Here is a 19,515-nt window from a genome sequence, read left to right on the forward strand (position 1 = left end):
ACAACTTAGATTTGGATTAACTATCACTGAAAGACCACCAACTTTAAATGGTGACTTTTCCGATCACCTTTTCATTGAAGCCAATTAGCCTCAAACATGAACTTGGTTGCTATCTCCACTGGTGCTGTTTGATCTGATCATTTCCAGTCCAGCTTTAGTGTTTTACAAGCACATCATTGCACAGGATAGAAAACACGAACGTCTGTAGATACCATGGTGAAGTACAAACACACACAAAGCTGGAGAAACTCAGCAGGTCAAACAGTGTCCTTTATTTAGCAACGGTTAAAATACATAACCAACGTTTCATCATGGAAAAATGTTGGCAGGTGATCGAATAAAATAAGGGGTGCAAGTGCGGTCGCAAAGGCAGGAGGTGATAGGTGGAGAAGGGGAAGGAAGCAGCGATCAAGGGGAGGAGGGATGGCTGGGTTAAGGCAGGGGGAATGAAGGGAGGAAGGAGAACTAGAAAGGGGAAGGAGGGAGGGGGAAGAGGAGAGCAGGTTAGCAGAAGTCGAAGTTAATGCCATCTGGCTGGAGTGCCCAGATGGAAGATCAGGCACTGCTCCTCCAATTGGTGGATGGTCTTGGTGGGATAGTACCCGAGGCCATGGACAGTCATGCGAGTACAGGAGTGAGATACGGAGCGGAAATGGTTGGCTACTGGGAGATCGCTGCGCAGGGCTGCTCAACTGCAGTCAATGCACCAGAGCACTCAGTGTAGAGCAGCAAATGAGAACAGCAAGTATTAATATTTACAACACAGTGGAAGCAGATTCCAGCCACTGAGGCCTGTGCCACCCAATTAACATACAACTCCATATATTTTGGAGAGTGGGAAGAAACCCGAGAAAACCCACACAGGTCACAGGGAGAATGCATAAACTCCTCACAGCCAGAACCAGATTTCAACCTGGGTCACTGGCGCTGTAATCACGTTGCGCTGAACACCGCGCCAAGCCTACACAATCCAAGGGAAGCCAGAGACCGCAGATGCCGGAAAACTGGAGGAACAAAATACAGGAGGATCTCAGCGGATTGGGAAGCATTCACAAGGAGCAACAGGGATCACAGAAGGGGGTGGGGGTGGGGGAAGAGAACTGTGAGAAGCTCCCGCAGAACTCCTGAAGAGAGGAGGAGAACTTCTTTGGAGTATGCATCATACCACAAATCTTCACAAAAGAGCAGGAAAACAGGTAAACGAGAGAGATTACAGATGGTTTTAACAAAAATCAGAGGAACTCTCAAAATGCTGTGCAATCCTTCTTGGCTGAAGTGTCCAGGGAATTTTAAAACTTTGAAACAGGCATAAGGGTTAAAAGGAGAATCAAGGAAAATATCCTTTTAATCTCAGGAAGAGAGAAATCCCCCAATTAAAACCGTGGACCTGAATGAACAACTAAAAAGCTCCCAACCCAACAAGCTGAGATGAGAGCAACCAAAATAAACACCCAATCAAATGGCAGCCTTCTGTCCAATAACTGGCCTCCATTCTATAATGACCCAGCGAGGATTATTGGGCTAGAATTAAAGGACAATTTCTTCCCCATTATTAAGACTAAGGAATGAATCTCTCATTCATAAAATGTTGCCCCTAAATTTTTTTTAATATAAATTGAATTTTTTCCCCTGGGACATGCTCACTGAAATTTTATTCTGCCCTATCTATGTAACACACAGAAGGGTTGGCTTGACTGAAAAAGCAAGCAAATAGGTGGCACATTTAGGGGAATGCACAGAAGCAAAAGATTACACGAGACATTGAAATGATTAGGAACAGTTTGTGGAAAGATTGCAGATCCATAACTGAGTAAATCCATTCTGCCATTTCGGAAGTCAAAATGGTCCATAGGGTATACAAAATAAACAGTTTCTGCAATTATTCACTGGAACTGATGTCAATTTTACCAAATTACTGGAAATGCACAAGTCAGGAAACAGTTGAAAGGCAGAGGAAACATTAATGCTTCACACAAGGAGTTTCCCCCAGACGGTGAGGCAAAGGTCAGGCGTGTATTTTTAGGTTCCAGCGTTCCCTGGGGCCCCATCGCCATCTTGGATGCCAATTTTTAAAAAAGCTGGTGTAAACAACATTATCCTGTTTAAAAAAATCTACAGCCAAATTTTATCCCTCAAAAACTGAGCCAGTTTAGTTGAGCACCAGCCCACCCACTCACAATGAAATTATCTGCTCCACATTTCCAACTAATTAGTGTAAATGGATTTCTAAAAGTGCCCACTTCCTTTCACAAAGTGTTGACAATTAACTCCACAGTGACAATTTCGATTTTATGGGATATCGGTGAAATGCATTTCAACAAGAAAATTTTAAGTCAATTGACTAGTGAAAGATGTACGACATCTGATATATTTATTAATAGCTTCGGGGGGGATATTCCAAGAAATGCAGTGTCCAGTTTACAAAGTGTTCCGGGGGGAGGTTTACTAAGAAGTGTTGCACAGAACATTTTGTGGAGTTAACTATTGAGGGTATGAAGTAACAGGAGTTGGAAGGGAAAGGCACCAAGTAAATCTTCTGACGATTAGCTTTTAGACAAATAAATGGGTTCCCCACCAGGGGGAAAAAAAACAAGGCAAATTTGGGGAAACGTTTTATTTTGATTAACTGCACACACTTTTAAAACATCGGGAGGCACAGACTCGTGGCTGAAATGGCCTGTTACCTTGCTGTCTAAATTTTAAATTTAAAATACTAGATGCAAATACACTAAAATTCAAAAACACATAGAAAATGGGGGGAAAGTACACAGCACTCTACGTTTTAAATGAACACAAGGCCACACTACAAAAGCAAATTCAAAAACTGATTTTTCTCATCGGTGGATAAACTGACCAAAATTGCAACCACCCCCTTCACCCAAAAAAAATAGCAAATCCTTGGTCAAGCAGCACCTGGAGAGAGGAAAACAGTTATCATACAAGGATCAGAAGGCATCACGCTGAACACAAGCTTACCCACTCAAAAAAATCATCTGCTTCACTAGTGTTGAGCCTCAGGGTTCAGAATTGGGTCCATTACTATTTGTCATATTCATTAATGATCTGGATGATGGGGTGGTAAATTGGATTAGTAAGTATGTGGATGATACTAAGATAGGCAGAGATGTGGACAGTGAAGAAGGGTTTCATAGCTTGCTGAAGTATTTAGGCTAGTTAGAAGAGTGGGCTGAAAGATGGCAGATGGAGTTTAATGCAGATAAGTGTGAGGTATTACATTTTGGTATGGCTAATTAAAATAGGACATATATGGTGAATGGTAGGGAAATGAAGAGTGCAGTAGAACAGAGGAATCTAGGAATAATGGTATATAGCTCCCTGAAGGTGAAATCACATGTGGATAGCATGGTGAAGAAAGCTCATGGTACATTGGGTTTATAAATCAGAGCATAGAATATAGGAGCAGGGATGTTATGTTAAAATTGTACAAGGCATTTGTGAGCCCAAACTTTTGTGTACAGTTTTGGTCACCAAAGTATCAGAAAGATCAACAAATTGGAGAGAGTGCAAAGATTTACTTGAATGTTGCCAAGGTTACAGGGTCCAAGTTGTACGGAAAGGTTAAATATGTTGTCTTTATTCTTTGGAGCGTAGTTGAGAGGGGATTTGATTGAGGTATTTAAAACTAGTGATTGAGGTATTTAAAACTAGTAGGGGTATAGATAGAGTGATTGTGGAGAGGCTTTTTCCTTTAAAGGGGGTGATACAAACGAGAGGACACCAGTTGAGAGTTGGGGGCAAAGGTTTAGAGGAAACACAAGGGGAGGGGAAACTTTACTCAGGGTGTGGGTGTGTGGAACAAGCCTTCAGGCAAAATGGCAGAGTCAGGCTTGATATTAGCATTTAAGGAGAAAGTTGGATATTTACATGGATGGAAAAGGAATGGAGGGTTACGGGTTGAGTGTAGGCCAGTGGGGTTAGGTGGGAGAAAGTGTTCGGCATGGACTAGACGGGCCTGGTTCTATGCTGTAATTGTTAGATGGTTATATATGAAACTATTCCTCTCCCCACAGATTCTGTTGGGCCTGCTAACTAACCCCCCCCATTTATGAAAGGGTACAGGTGCCTGGATCTACTGGGGAATGTCAGGAGCTGATCAAATAGTGGCTTGCAAAATGTAGATTTAATTTAATAATCAAAACATTTTAAAAATTCTAAAGACTTAAGGAACCAGGATTATTAAGACGTAGAATTTCATTACAACAGACGGATATAATATTTGCAATAGCCTTTCAAAGGGGATAACGCATCAAGATAAAATGTCGCCACTAAAATTCCTTCCCACCAATTCATTTGTGAAATGTGGGTGGGGCCCAGATGGATCAGTTGCAGGGAAGGTGACTATTTCTGAAAGCTGCTGCAGATCAGATCTTTGGATTGGAAGTACCCGACTTCCTCCAAGTCAATAACCAAATCATGCAAAGTTAAACCGCCTTCACAAAGTTCTTTCCACACTAGTTTGCTGTGAAGATCAACAGCAAATTTTTCCAAAGTGAATCACGCCCAGGAGGTAAATGACAGAGTATGGAACTAAATGGTAACATAAATAAACCAGCCAGATCAGCCTTCAAACAATGCAAACACAAGACGGCCTGAAACAGAATTAGTAGCAAGTGTTCATGTCCTCACCACTCTGGAGGGAAATTGAAAACTGAGTGTCCTCCCCTCCCGCACCTTTTTCTCCAAATCCCATCTCCTGCCCACTCTCTCCTGTACCCTACACCCGCTCTCCCCAAATCTAACAACAATGACATTGCCCAAAGCATTAGAAAACAACATTCACCATTTCCCAACAGTTAAGCCACAGCTGTCAACCTCTTAGAAAGAAATCACACCATTTCCATTTTCTCATTTCTTAAAATCTGGTCTTGGTGAGTTAACCACAACACTTCGAGAACCAGAATATTGTCCACTTTGATTTTAAGTTACAAAAATCACTTTCAACTCTGGTGAAAATGAATGGACCCTTCTTCATACTCCTGCATACAAAAACAATTACAAAAAATTGAAATACAAACTTCAAAGCAAGAAAATTTCTCAGTTTGCATGATGAAATTTGTGGTTACAGTATCGGGATTGGTCGATACCAGATAAGTGAATTTTCTGTTTGCTTGAGATGTTGTATTGTGTGGATTAGTGAACTAACAAGGTGTGCCCATTTAAAATTTCCATATTTTTTAACCATTTATTTTCCTCTAATTTTTTTTGCCGGTGGAGTGAATTCCAGATAGCAGGGTTTTCACTGTATTTCATTCAGTATATCTTTGTTTTAAATTTTCCTTTTGAATATCACAATTTCAGTAAAGTCTGCCTCAACTTGAAGATTTAACTCCTCTTTTTCAATAAAAAGCTATCAAAGTGATCAACTCCCATGTGTGGTTCACTGATCAACATTTCTAACCCTTTCTAAAACAATCTGTTAAGGCATAACTTATTTTCATGCCAATTTTACACACATTTGGGACACAGAAGTGCATACAATCACAAAGTAGAATTTACTAACCCAAAACTATTTTCCTTCTTTTGAATTATTGGTACTCACCACAGCAATGTTCCAAACTATTCCTTCCTCCACTTCTGCCAAGGACACACAAGAGCTAAAAGAAAACAAATATATTTTACTGAAAGGAAAACTAGTTTCGGTTCTATGAGTTCCCTCTGATGGAAGAGGGCCATGTCCTGGAACAAGAAAATTTGGTTTAAAACCCCAATGTTCAACATTTCTCTTCAAATGGAAGAAACAGTGGTACTAACGTTTTTCTAACTGAGACACGGAGCCATCTGCAACTTTATGGACCTGGGATTACTGAAATTTGATCATTTCATACAACAGCCCTTCAACTTCCCTCAAAGTTGTTCTGCAATGAAGCATGCTACATTCCTTCAGATCAATGAAACATCCTTCATGAGTTAACACAAGCAGAGCTTTTAAAATGCCCATCCCAAGTATCTACCATTGGCAAACTCTTCTCACTTCTGAATCAGGAGAATTCAAGGATACGCCGTCATCTTTGAAGAAGCAGAGACTGAACACGTTCAGAAAGTGTCCAGGATCATTTGCACATTTTTCACTGTTCACATACAAAACTCTAAATGAAAAGAAAAGAACGCAGCGGTGGGAGAGAAAGAATTTGCATTTCTGGTCAGAGCCATTCACAATAAAGGACTCAAAGCATCAACCTCCCCCCCCCCCTCCCCCCGCTCAACCTGTGAGTTCCTCGAGCAGAACAATTTTGGGTCCAGATTTCAGCATCCAGAGTGAGTCTTGAAATTTCAATTTTGAAACATAGATTTCTAAGAAATTATCATTCATGAAGCAGTAAGCATTTTTAAAAAATATATAGCTATATTAAAACAAAGGCCAGTAAAGCTCTCACTTTGATTTAATCTCAGATTTATCATATGCAATTATTTTTGATGCAAACATTTGAAACAATTCTAGCAGAAAAGCCAAAGTCTCCCATTATAATGCAGCCCATTTTCCACTGGCACCCTGTCCCAGGAATTAACTGGGAATGTACTGGGACAGGGTCCAGTGGAAAAGGAACATTGTCCTAACGTCGGCATCAAATGACATCATTTCACGCTGGAGATTAACCACCTCTACCCCTACCACTATCCCCAGCGTTTGCTCACACTGGCGGGCTGATAAAACCAGTGGAAAAAGGGCAGCAGAAAGTCACTCATTTCTGGTTGAAGGTAGAGCAATCCAATCCCTGGGGATGAGTGGTGTTCGGTGGAAAAGCAATGAGTGTCCCAGTTAAGGGTGGCCCAGTGAAAACAGCACAAAGGGCTTCCTATCCTGGAGCACTGCACAGCCAATTAACTGGGATGCCAATGGAAAAGGGGCATGCATAAACTAGCAGGAGTGGGTCATCTTGCCTGTCAAGCCTGTTCTGCCATTCAAGTTTATTCTCATGTGACTGGACATACAACCTGGTGAAAAGGCATTTCTCAAGACCATGGTGTGCACATATAACAACAGATACACAAAGATACAAATTACTTTGGAATTATTTACTTAATTACAAGACTGTTGAATCTCAGCCTGTAGGAACAAATTAATTCCCGGCATGGCAAGCCTGACTTTGATGCTCCTGTACCTCTTTCCTGATGGTAATGGGTCAACAAGATCATGGCTGATCTGACTCCGCTCCATTGACTTGCTTTTCACCCCACCTATTCCCCATGACCCTCAATGCCCCAATGTGTCAAACTTGGTCTTAAATGTGATTTGAGAGGTAGCGTCTACTGCAACAAATCCACAGATTTACTACTCTCAGGAAATAGACCCTATGCATCTTAAAAACTCCCCCAAACTGGGGCCACATCCTTCAACTAAAGTCTCATCTTCCAATGGAAACAACTTTCCAGCCTGTCTTATCCTTATCATAAATTTCATTCATTCTATCTATCTATTTACTTACTTATTTAATGTCCCTCGTTTTTCTGAATTCTAATGAAGAGACATAAGCGACTCACTTCATAGGCGAACCCACTCGTCTCAACAAACAACTTCCAAGGTCAGTCCATTTTTTCCTCTAACAAGGAGACCAGAACAACACAATGCTTCAGGTCCTGCTCCAATTGTTCTGTACAGTTGGAACAGACCCTCTCTGGTCTTTTTGGTCCAGTACCACAACTTCTTTCAGATACACTCAATCAGGAACAGGGGACTTGGCCACCTTGAGACCTACTAGTTTGCCCAATCGTCACTCCCACTGCATTCTTAACATTACTGTCATGCTAGACACGCCTTCCATCATGAAGACCGATGCAAGAAAGCTGTTCGAGGCCCCAACCAATTCCCACATGATTATTAATTTCCCTCTTCCCATCCTCCAAGGGATCGTTCCAAACCACTCATCCATGCACTGTGACATCTTGAAACTGTGCAGGACCCTTCAATCCCGCAGCAGAAGATACAATCTGAAGGTCACGTTTTCCGACTGCACTGAATTCAGTTCTAAGATCTTGAACTAAATGACTCGAAATGGTTGGGTCCGGGGCACTGCCCAAGGGAATTTGGGTCATAGGAAACAGAAAAGGAGGAAATAATTATGCAAATCTCGCACCTTTCAGCATGCTTATTTTTAAGCTGCAAATCAGTAAGAAAGTTGAATTTTTTTCTGCAGGAATTTTTGCCACTTCAAAAAAAAATACAAATGTCTTCTTCCAGCACACTGAGTCCCAGAGCAATGTGATGCAAATAGTTTCTCCTCTTCAGGGGTATTTTATCAACTGATATTCCTATCTTTTGCCAAGCTCCTGTGCACCTTGAGCAAGGCTTCACACAAACTTCTGCGAGATGGCAATGCCAAAACTAAGTTGAAATATTGGAGTGGCTGCATTAACTCACAGACAGCGAGTTAACGCGATATTTGACATTGGTCAATTGACTGCATCTCAAGCTAAAATATAGGTGGATCCCCCAAAAAGATCAATCTTTTGAAAGTCAGTTGCAGTTCACAGTGTCCTTACCATTTCGTCTGAAATGGCAGCAATACCATTGAAGAAAAACCCCTATAATAATTGCTGAATATTGTAAGAATGGTCAAGTTCAGAAGGTTCAGGTTGAAAATCCAATTTAAATGCTTCTGCACATAAGCCTGGGGTTGTGCGAAGGGAGTGTGACCCTGTTCTTCACATGGAAAATTGAGTTCTTGCCTCTCATCTCATCGAGATCTTTGTCCTGCAGGGTGAATGATCCTTCGCCCTGCAGCACTGAAAAAGGTCATCAGCTGATCAAACAGGCATCTGACATCCCCACCAAGCTCTGGGCACAATTCCATGGAAAAAATCAATCTTTACAACTGAACCCAAAGCAATGAAAGACCTCATAACTGGAGAAACAGTCCTGCCTTCAACTAATTCTCAGGATCAAATGGGAGGCAGCAGCGAGCAGAACTGCTGCTTTACCATCCAAGCGACGTGGGTTTAACCCTGTCCTCCAGACCTGTGTGGAGTTTGCTTGCTCTCCTTGCTGCTCTGACGATATCCTGTCAGAGATGAGCAGCTTGTAAGGTTAACTGGCCACTGTAGATTGCGCCTCAAGTATGAAAATGTGTGGGAGGAGTTGGAGATTGTTGGGTAAACAAAATGGGTCAAGTTGTGCAAGACATTGAGGCCAAATTTGGAGCACTGTGTGCAGTTTTGGTCACCTAACTACAGGAAAGATATCAATCAGATAGAATGCAGAGAGGATTTACTAGGATGTTGCCTGGATTTCAGGAACTGAGTTACAGGGAAAAGTTAAACATGCTAGGACTTTTATTCCCTGGAGCGCAAAAGAATGAGGGGAGATTTAATTGGGGTATTTAAAATCATGAGGGGACACAGTAAATATAGCAAGGCTTTTTCCACTGAGGGTAAGTAAGATACAAACCAGAGGACGTGGGTTAAGGGTGAAAGGGAATAACTTGAGATTTAAATTTACACATACATCACCGTAACAGGCCATTTCATCTCATGTCCGTGCCACCCAATTTACATCCATACGTGGAACACAAGGTGGGGGTGTGGAATGGGCTACCAGCTGAGGTGGTGAATGAGGGCTCAATTTTAACATTCAAGAATAATTTGGACAGGTACATGGATGGGAGAGGTGCAGAGGGCTACGAACAGGGTGCAGGTCAGTGGGACGAGACAAAAAATGGTTCAGCACAGACGAGCAGAGCGAAAGGGGACCATTTTTATGCTGTAATGTGCTATGGTTCTATGGATCAGAAGAGATTTATGATGAGAGTTGACTGTTGGGATCGTTTCTATGCTGCGAGACTCCACACAAAATTCCTGTTCAAAGACAACACAGAGAATATTGTTCATAAACAACCTGTGGCCGTCATACATGCACATCAGCTGAGGGCTTCCTCGTAACACGTTTCACTCCTGCCAAGACATTTGCAGCCTTCTGGCTTTCTATTTAGATTTGCACTGACATAAAAGTAGTTAAATGGTGAAGAAGCCACTTGAGCAAAAATGCCTGTACAAGAAATTCTCCAGCTGAAAGAGGTGAAGGAAAAAAAGTGACAAATGTGCCAAAGTCTCAGTGGATCAATTAGTTTTCACACCAGTTGACGAGTGTTTTAAAATACTGGGCTCACAAGCCGTCATTGAGTCCGTAACTCACAAGCTAGAGTTCCAGGATTCCAATATACGGTGCAGCATGATTGACATTGAAGAGTCAAGTCCTCTAGACTTCAGGAGGACACAAACGGTTAGGTTAATTGGACACAAGTGGAATTTAGTCCAGAAGTGTAAGCTAATGATGTTATGCACCACCCCAACTGCAAGGAAAGATAAAGGGCATTGGGTTATTAGAATAGTAGGTCAAAGAGCACCTGGGATGCTTTCTCCCTTTAGCTACAAGGATACTGAAGGAAGGAGGTGGTTACAACTGGGCCCAATACTCATCTTATTGCAGGTCAAGCACTGCAGATTCGGAAGGAGACCATTGCACCAGAGAGATTAGAACTGGGAAATCTGTAGGAACAAGGAAAATGAACACGTAGGGTTAGCTCCCCTTGAAACACAAGCCATCGAGGGGACCTTGATTGTGTTCTCTGGAATGAAGGGACCCAGATAAACAAAAGGCCATTTTTCCCTTCAAGGGTTTAAAGAGGGCAAAGACTAATACTACAGGGGAGACCAGGAATGCTTACTTCACATGGAAGGTGATGAGGATCTCGAACTCACTGCCCAAAACAACTGGTAGAGGCAGGATCCTTCACCTTTCAAACAGTCTTGGGAGGTCTACAGTGAACTGCAGGCTTACTGACAGTGCCACAAGTGAAGGCCATCAGAGGCATGACAGGCCGAACATCCTCCTCCATAACTGCAGAGCTGGATGTTCTCCCCAAAGGGGGGGGGGGGGGGGGTGGAAATCAGTGACACTCCAAGTCACCTAGGAGCTGTGTCAAGGTTCTGCTGCCCATTGCAAGCTCCCTTTGCCCTGTTAGTATCTCCTTAGGATCAAAAATGGAAGAATGCAGGCAGAAAGCATTCAGCGTTAAGAAGTTTTGAGTCACTCTCCACATACAATGAGAAAAATGGTGTAGGAGACTAGTAAATGACTCCACTCCTTCCAGCAGAAGGCCAGCCACCTCAATCCTCGATTAATTCTGCACAAGGGTTTTACTGCGGGCTGATAGAGAGCAACCTCTGGAAACTGTATCAAGTTGCTGACCTCTTCATCCAAGGAAGCAATTTTTAAAATCGGAAACCTGGAATCACTGATCAATTTCTAAAAATGCTGAGATTATACAAAATGGAACATTAAAAGATTGTCTCAAGTACACTCCTCACTGATAAAGTTCCTGTCCCTTCCATTCACCCTCTGCACAATTTTTACAGCTTCACGCATCAGTCATCTCCAGCTGATGCAGGTGGAGAATTTTTTTAAAAACCTGATTTGAAGCGAGCTTTTTGCACAGCTGTTATTTTGCATCAGGATTATTTTCTTTTGCTTTGGAATTGGCGAAATCAAGCTCCGTCTTCCTTCAACACTCCCACACTTGTCCTTCAGATAACAAACGAAAGCCCGCTAACAGCTGCTGTTCAAATTCTCTCAGCCACAGTCCAACTGCAAGATGAAGCAACAGTTCTGGATCTTTCAGCTTGCTGGTGAATGTAGCTGGCGGCATCTTCCCAGCAGATTGCCCAGCATCCAGCGTGCAAAGATGAGGAAATTTTGGCATCCAGGTCATAAAAGCACCTTCTGGCCAAGGGTGCCAAATGCTTGGAGCAGAGTCCAACTCCCCCCACCACGTCAGATAATTTCTGGAATCCTTAGAAAATTTAAAGCAATACCAAAATAGTTATGAAATACATAAACATTTTGAACAATGAACAAGAAATAAACTTGTTCATGGTCAAACCAAACGAAGGTCACAGCTTACTGAAGCTTTCAAATATCAATACATTCCCACACACCCCAAACCCACAGAAACCAATCTGTGAAGATACTGAGGATGGAGTGACTGCCCACGTTTTGCTCGTACCTTGACAAAGGGATCAAGCTTGAAACATTGGTCATCTTGATCTTTGCTATACAAAGTGCACTGCCAAGTTTCTTCAACATTGTATTTTTACTTCAATCATGGTGTCTGCAGACTTCTGTGTTTTAATTCAGAACCTGCTGAAATTGGTTCAAAATACTGTCCTGCCCCTTCTGACATCCTGAACACATTTTCAGTCTTTTCCCATGATTTGGCATCACCACAAAACATTGATCAACAGTTCAATTCCCCCAACGCGCAGTTAATGTTTAAATTGAGAAATGCAGGCCTCTTCTGTCCATGAACCTGCAGTCACCCAAATGCTCCCATGCTTTGAATTACCCCATCCCCTCACAGCTTTAAAATGCGAGGAAGCTGGAGCAGCCGGAAGAAACCTGCGTGGTTGTAGGGCACTACCAGTAATCAGAGACAAGCTGAGGAAAAGAGAGGCTTTCATACACAGAAGAACCTTGTTGGCCTGAATCCCAGGTTAGGAATGGTGGCAAGGGAAAGGTGGTTCGACCTTGATCACAGGGGAGGAGTCATAGGGTATGAGTCATCCGTGGGCAGGCCAGCTCCACATATACAACCGACAATTATAAGTATATACAATGGAGGAGACATACCACCACAGTGGTCACAGGGAGAATGTACAAACTCATGACAGACAGCTGGATTTGAACTCAGGCTGTGGCGCTGAAGTTGTGGCATGAACCATGAAAAGGAAATACTTTCACCCAACTAGGATGCAAACACCAAAATGGAAACCTTGAACTTGAGAGCAGATCAATTCCCAAGAAGACTCCAGGATTACAGTGGTCATTTGGACAACAGGTGCCTTGCCAATGTGGATGCTGGCATTCAGCATTGTTCTATGCAACCATCTTAAACATTATGCATTTTATTCAGTGAAACCAGAAAGTCTGCAGACACTACGGTTGTAGTTAATGCTGGAGCAACTTGGCAGGATAATGTTAAACTCAAAAAAAAAGAGAATCTCGCTTTAAAAACTGCAGATAACTCCAAACATCTTATCTGGTTGCATCTTTTCCACCGTTGATACTGAAATATCAGCTGTTTAAATAGCAGGCCTCTTCCTCAACAGCAGAAATAGATTGATACATTTCTGAAAAAGATGTCCCAAATCCTCATTCTGCTAAATGTGACCAATAGATCCTATACATCAAGAGCTTCAGAATTGAACAAGATTTTAGAGTGCGTGAATACCTTTCGGTCAAACACACAAATGCTGGGGGAACTCAACCAGTCTCTCGGTGTCCCTGGGAGGTAAAGATATATTACCGACGTTTCAGGCCTGAGTTCTTCAAGGAATAAGCAAAGAGCAGGAAGGAGTCACAATAAAGACTGAAGACTGGAAGATGGGAGTCCAGAACAACACAAGGAGAACTGGATATGATAAAGGTGAGAATGGATTTTGGCTTTGTGAAAGGGGAGAGGGGGGACACAGCCAGACAGGGGAAAGAGGGGGGTAGGATTTAATGGAAACCAGAGAAGTCAATGTTAATGCCATACGGTTGGAGGTCCCCTCTCTTAACCGTCAACTTGATGCAACAATTGACTACCTCAGTTTCCACTGCTCTATTCCACTTTGACTGAGGTTAAAATGGTGGCCAAGCAGAGGCTCATTTGACCCTTGACCCAAGGGATCAATGTCCGTGACCTCTTTCCAGTGGTTATTGGTCATGCCACACCTTCACCAGCTGTAAGTCATTCTTGCCCTCCACATCCACACTACGGACATGGAGTGTAGGGAGCCTTGTGGCTCTATCAGACAACCTTGTCTTCTTTGTGAGAAGACAAGACGTGCTAGAGCAACTTGGCGGGTCTTGCGGTGTCCATAAGAAGCAAAGCTATTTAACCAATGTTTCAGGCCTGAGCCCTTTGTCAAGGGGCAAGTAAAAAGCAAACAGGTGCCCAAAAAGGGCAAGGGGAGTAGCACAGAATGGACACAAGGTGATAATTGGATATGGAGGGGAGGACGGGCAAGAATTAACCAGGGGAGGTGGTGGCTGTGAACACAGAGCTGGAAGAAAGGAGAGAGGGAAAAGGAGAGACAGTGATCGAGGAAATGAAACAGGAATGGGGTGTGAAACCAGAGAAGCCTATGCTAATTTGATCCAGTTGGAGGATGCCTTGATGGAATGAGGTGTTGCTCCTCCACTTTGTGGGTGGTCTCAGTCTGCCAGTGCTCAAGACTGTGGACAGACATCTTGGCAAGGGAATGGGACAGGGAATTGAAAAGGATGACAACGGGGATATCCCCACCATTGCGCCAGATAGAGCAGAGGGGCTCAACGAAGCGATCTCCCAGCTCGTACCCAGTCTATCTGATGCAGAGGAGACATAACCAGCACCACTGGATGAAGTAGATGACCACACTTGAAAGGGCAGTTTGGTGCCTCAGATGGCAGAGAGGGAGGAGATGATCACTGACGTTGGGAGCAATCTGTGAGGAGGGACAAGTGGATGAGGGAAGAGTCCCTGCCGAAGGGAGAGCGCAAAAGATGCATCTGGTGGTGGGACCTTTGTACACAGGCCCTCCCAACATCTCACCTTGCCTCTACTCTCTGAGCTCCCTCTGCTCATCCACTGCCATCCTTCATCTCCTGTCTGTGTGACAACCACAACAGCTCCCAATCCCCGGAATCACCCAGCAACACTTGGCAGCAGAGTCCATCACACTGACCTCAATATGATCATGACCACACGCTCCCATCATTCATCACAACACAGCAATCACACACAACTCTCAAAACATACAGGCTGAACCAGAACATTTCTGAAGCCTTTCAACACTCTTTGCCCTGTATATAAACATCCCCAACTGTTAATGCTGGGTGCCTCAAGTCATCAAATCCATGTTATTTTTCAAGTAAATGCTCCACACCTACTCACACATTGAATTGTTTTGTCAGGGCTTGTACATTTTAAACACAAAGAACAATGCAGCAGGATTTTGGCAAAAGAAGCTCCTCTTTATTGTTGACTGCAAGAACCAAAGCTAATTGTGTTTATGGATTAAATTCATGTTCCTCGATTTCCAACCCCTTCATTTGGCTTCACTTCGACTCCTTCTCGATTAAAATTGAACTTTCATTCTTGTAAAAAGAAAGAAAAATCCAGTCAACACCATCCTGTTTCACCATACAAATGCAAATGCAGCACATGTCTTTCGGATTTTATTCCAAGGCCACACCCTGAGGTGTAGCAGTCAGAAACAAAGTCTAGACCGCATGGTGGTCTGGTCAGGGAAAGATTTAAGATGGTTACCCATTAGGGTTAGACACAGGAGTGGATTAGACAAGGTGGATGTAAAAAAACATAGAACAATGAGAAAACAAGTAAAAACACAAAGCTGGGGAACTCAGCAGGTCAGACAACCTGCATTATGCAAAGATAAAGACACACAACCAATGTTTCAAGCTCAAGTCCTTTGCCAAGGTATAATGAAGGGCTCAAGCTTGAAACATTGGTTGTGTGTCTTTATCTTTGCATAATGCAGGTTGTCTGACCTGCTGAGTTCCCCAGCATTGTGTGTTTTTTTAAAAAAAACAACAGGATAGGTCACAAACCAAGCCAGGAAATGACACAGTAAGAATTGTACCGAAGTTTGAAAGAAAATGTCGACTGACATTGCAGATCAAGAGGCAAAGAGATTAAATGCATTTTATCAAGAAATCACATGGTCAGGAATCGGAAGTGTTCGTTCTTTTGCTCTCCACAGAAACACCCCCCATCGGCTGAGTACTTTCAGCTTCTTTCCAAACCCTGCCCTCTATCTCGCCCCAAATTATTGCAACTCAAGTTGATTCAGTTATGTTTCATGGAGGGTCCCAGGCAACAAATGATTTTGAAGCAGTTGTCGGCCAGTTCTCCATCCAGGCCCTCAGGAGATGCACATCTGAGACTAGGCATGTGCTTCTGCATCAGTGACTTGGTTTGCCTTCCTCTGTTGCTCAGATTAATAAATAGCACTACGATCAGAGACCAATCTCCTGGGAAGACTGTCAATTAAAAGGATAACCCATAGCTACTCCCCTTCTTCCCTCCCACCACACCCTTCATGTAATTAGCAAGAACTAGCACCTGGCCAAAACGATATAATTTTCCTGCAAGTGAGGCAAGTGAGGTAGCTGTGCAGAGAGCCCAGTCTTCCAGGGAGCGAATTCAATAAGAAGGGAGGACCGCACCATCAAGATGTTTAGGAGAGATTCACATTTTGGACAGCAGACGAGGGGCCAAAAACATGGGGATAATGCCTCGAGATACAAAGGTCAGATACTTAGGACCAAGATCAAGGCAAAAGTCTCAAATCCAAATGCTGAACGTCTCAAATGGTCTACCCCAGCAAGCTGCCTTCAGTCCTATTCATGGGTCAGATTACAATTTATTTTCCCCCGTCCCTGAAGAATCCAGTGGGGTGAGACCAAAAAAGGAGCAGGTAGAGAATGGCTTCCCTTCCACAAAAGCTAAGCCTCTGTCTGGAGCACTTTAGTATTGTCCCTCAAATATAATGGAATCACATTTATTGAAATTACTAGACAGCAGTTTTTCCTGCATTAAACACTGTTTAGCCCCAAGTGGAGATTATAATCAGCGCCTCAGTAGAATTAACGATTGTGCGCAGGAACAGGCTATTTCAGTCCTTGGTACATTAATTTCCTGCACAAACCTTACATCCATCAATATCCAAAAATACTCCGACATGCCTTGAACGTGCTCACTTGAGCCTCAACTGTTCTTAGCTAGATAAAAAGATCCACCACCTACTTGAAGAAACCATTTGTCATGTCGAGTCTTGAATGGTCAACTGCTTATTGACAATAAATCTGAAATCTCAGAGTACATGCATGACATCACATACAACCCTGAGACTCTTTCCACGCTGGCGAGGCAGAATTACCACTTACCAGTGGTGCAAAAAAAGTGAACTCAACATCCAAGTGTACACAAGGCAAAGAAACTGGCTGTACTCTACAGTGAGAAAAAAAACTGAAAATGCACAAGTGTCCTTAAATGAGTGCCTGAGTGGGTTTGATGTTGAGGAGTCTGATGGTGGAGGGAGAGCAGCTGTTCCTAAACCTGGTGGGTGCGAGTCTTGTGGCACCGATACCTCTTTCTTGATGGCAGCAGCGAGAACAGAGCGTGTGCTGGGTACAAGATGAGGTCAAAAAACAGACAAGGGTTTTTTTTAAATATAAATGAAAGTATCAGTTGTCCAAGATTAAGTTCAATTTTAATTGAGGAAGGATTGGATTGATAGTCCCATCAATTGGAAACCAATTAGAACAGAACAATTATGATAAAGATTGTGAAACATGATGGTTGAAAGGTGCAGTGGATAAACAAAAGTTTGCAAATTAAACTCAAATCAGGCACCATCTATTCCGAGAGATTTATACGATTCCCCTGATGCCTGCTCATCAGAACAAAAGAAATAACTCAATAGATGCTGCCTGATCTAATGAACACCCAATCTTTTCTGGTTTTACTTCAGATTTTCAGCATCTGCATGTTTTGCTTTGCCTCTCTCCCACAATCAGCAAGGTTTCAATGTTGCAGGCAGCACAAGGAATGGAAAGTGGAGAGAGAAACACCAAAGTCAGAGTCGAGACACAGAAGTGCCAGCGGATCTCGCAGCATCTATAGGAGGTCGCGATGCATTACCAACAGTTCAGTCCCGAGTCAAAACATCGGTAATGTATCGTGACCTCCTACGTTCGCCGCGAGACGGAATTCCTCCAGCATTTCAGCTTTGAAGTGGAAATAACCAAGTCTCACTGGGTGCAAAGACACCGAACCCAAAAGCCACAATTTAAATATCAATCTTAGTTTTATGCGCAGGGCCATTTAAAAATTTGTTGGAAAGCTTCCTCGAAGTGCTAAATTCCAAAAAAGAAACTCGTATTACATATTAATTGTTTTGAGCAGGTGTTACATGACTGCCAATGGCAAACATTGGGTACAAACTAGTTTAAGAGGATTATCAAAAATAACCTTACAAAACAAAGTGGCCGACCCATTTCCTACAATTGAAGAAAGGGAAAGGAGGTTATTTTTAAGCTTTTGAACTTGTAATATTATGGCAGTTTCCCAGAAAGACAGGATAACCATGCTTATCTCCTTTGGTACAGCTGCTAAAAATACAGGATGGAAATGTGAGCACAATAGCCAAGTAATTGACAGGCTCTGAATCATTGATCCAAACAGAAAAACAAAAAAATACAAGAACAGGAGTTGGCCATCCAGCCTGATGATCGGCTCATCTCCACCTACCTGCCTTACACCACCACCCCACAAATATCCCTCAATTCCCTTACCATGTACAAAAAACAATCCAACCTGCTCTTAAATAAATTTACTAAGATCATCTCCACTGCTTCAAAAAGCAACAAATTCTATAGATTCCCAACCCCCTGGGAAATGCAGTTCCTCCTCATCTCCATCCTAATGTTGATTGACCAAAAGGAACTGCTCACACTAACCATCCGAAACACTATTGTTCATGGAAAAATATTTATTTGTATAGATGAATACTTGTCCCGCATACAAATTATTCGTTTGTATGTGTTATGTCTGGTTGTGAGTCTGCGTGGTTTGCACCGAGGACCAGAGGACACTTTCGTTGGGTTGTACTTCTACAATCAGATGATAAACTGGACTGGACTCTGGACTTCAACATGGTCACGGTGAATAAACCTATTTGAAGGAGGCAGCCATTAAACAGTAACTCTCCATTCCAACTTTTTTTTTTTACATGGTAAGAGTTCTCCCTCCCTTGGCTCGGCACCAAATGTTTGGCCCAAGACTTTCATGAGCTATTAAAAAAAAAATCAATAAGGCTCAAGCTAGAGATCCTATTAACAAATTCCAAGGAGCGAGAAGCCCGTCTCACTGACCTACAGCACCACCCATCCATCAGAACGTGAACGGAAGACAAATGTTAGCAAAACCACAATAAAAGCACCCTGCAGCAATGGTCCACAGAAACCATTCATCATAGCTGGAATTACTGTTCAATTTTTATAGTTTTTCAGGTTGGCTTTGGTTTTCAAAGGGCAAAGACAATAAAACAATCTCGCTGCCTTGCTACACACCCAGTGAGATTCTTTGCCTCTTCCAGTCACTCAAGGAGAGCTGAAGAGGTTGGACAATCAAACTTGGCACATAGGAAACTAGAATTTTTGACCAGGTAGATCTGGCCACACAGTTGTAAATGTAGATTGTGCGATGATATGGACAAGGTTGGCAAGGCCTTTATGTACAGTCTCTCTTCTGAAAGAAGCACCTAAGTCCTGCAAACACTGATTGTTGTAAAAACACACAAATGTTGGAGCAGCGTCCAAAAGAAGTAAAAATATAATACCGATGTTTTGGACACAGCCCTTCTTCAAGGAAGAAGCAAAAACAGGAGACCCAGAGAATAACAAGACTGGCAGGGAGAGAAGTCCAGTCCAACAAAAGGTGCCGATAGGAGACG

The 19,515-nt window shown here is 42.8% G+C and overlaps 1 protein-coding gene across 42 annotated transcripts in view; it reads right to left on the reverse strand.

Moving 5' to 3' along the window:
* LOC138748415 (uncharacterized) overlaps positions 1-19,515 on the reverse strand; it is a 213,260-nt gene that overhangs the window by 162,368 nt on the left and 31,377 nt on the right. For 25 of the 42 annotated variants that reach the window (XR_011348003.1, XR_011348013.1, XR_011348004.1 and 22 more), the window contains exon 2: positions 5,561-5,615. Coding sequence is in view for 17 of the 42 variants with exons in the window: in XM_069908572.1 (XP_069764673.1) it covers positions 5,561-5,615 (55 nt within the window). In the remaining 25 variants the exon portion in view is untranslated. The other 17 variants (XR_011348024.1, XR_011348025.1, XR_011348011.1 and 14 more) reach the window with 6 other exon arrangements.

Source organism: Narcine bancroftii, chromosome 13, assembly GCF_036971445.1.
Source record: "Narcine bancroftii isolate sNarBan1 chromosome 13, sNarBan1.hap1, whole genome shotgun sequence".
Classification (NCBI taxonomy): domain Eukaryota; kingdom Metazoa; phylum Chordata; class Chondrichthyes; order Torpediniformes; family Narcinidae; genus Narcine; species Narcine bancroftii.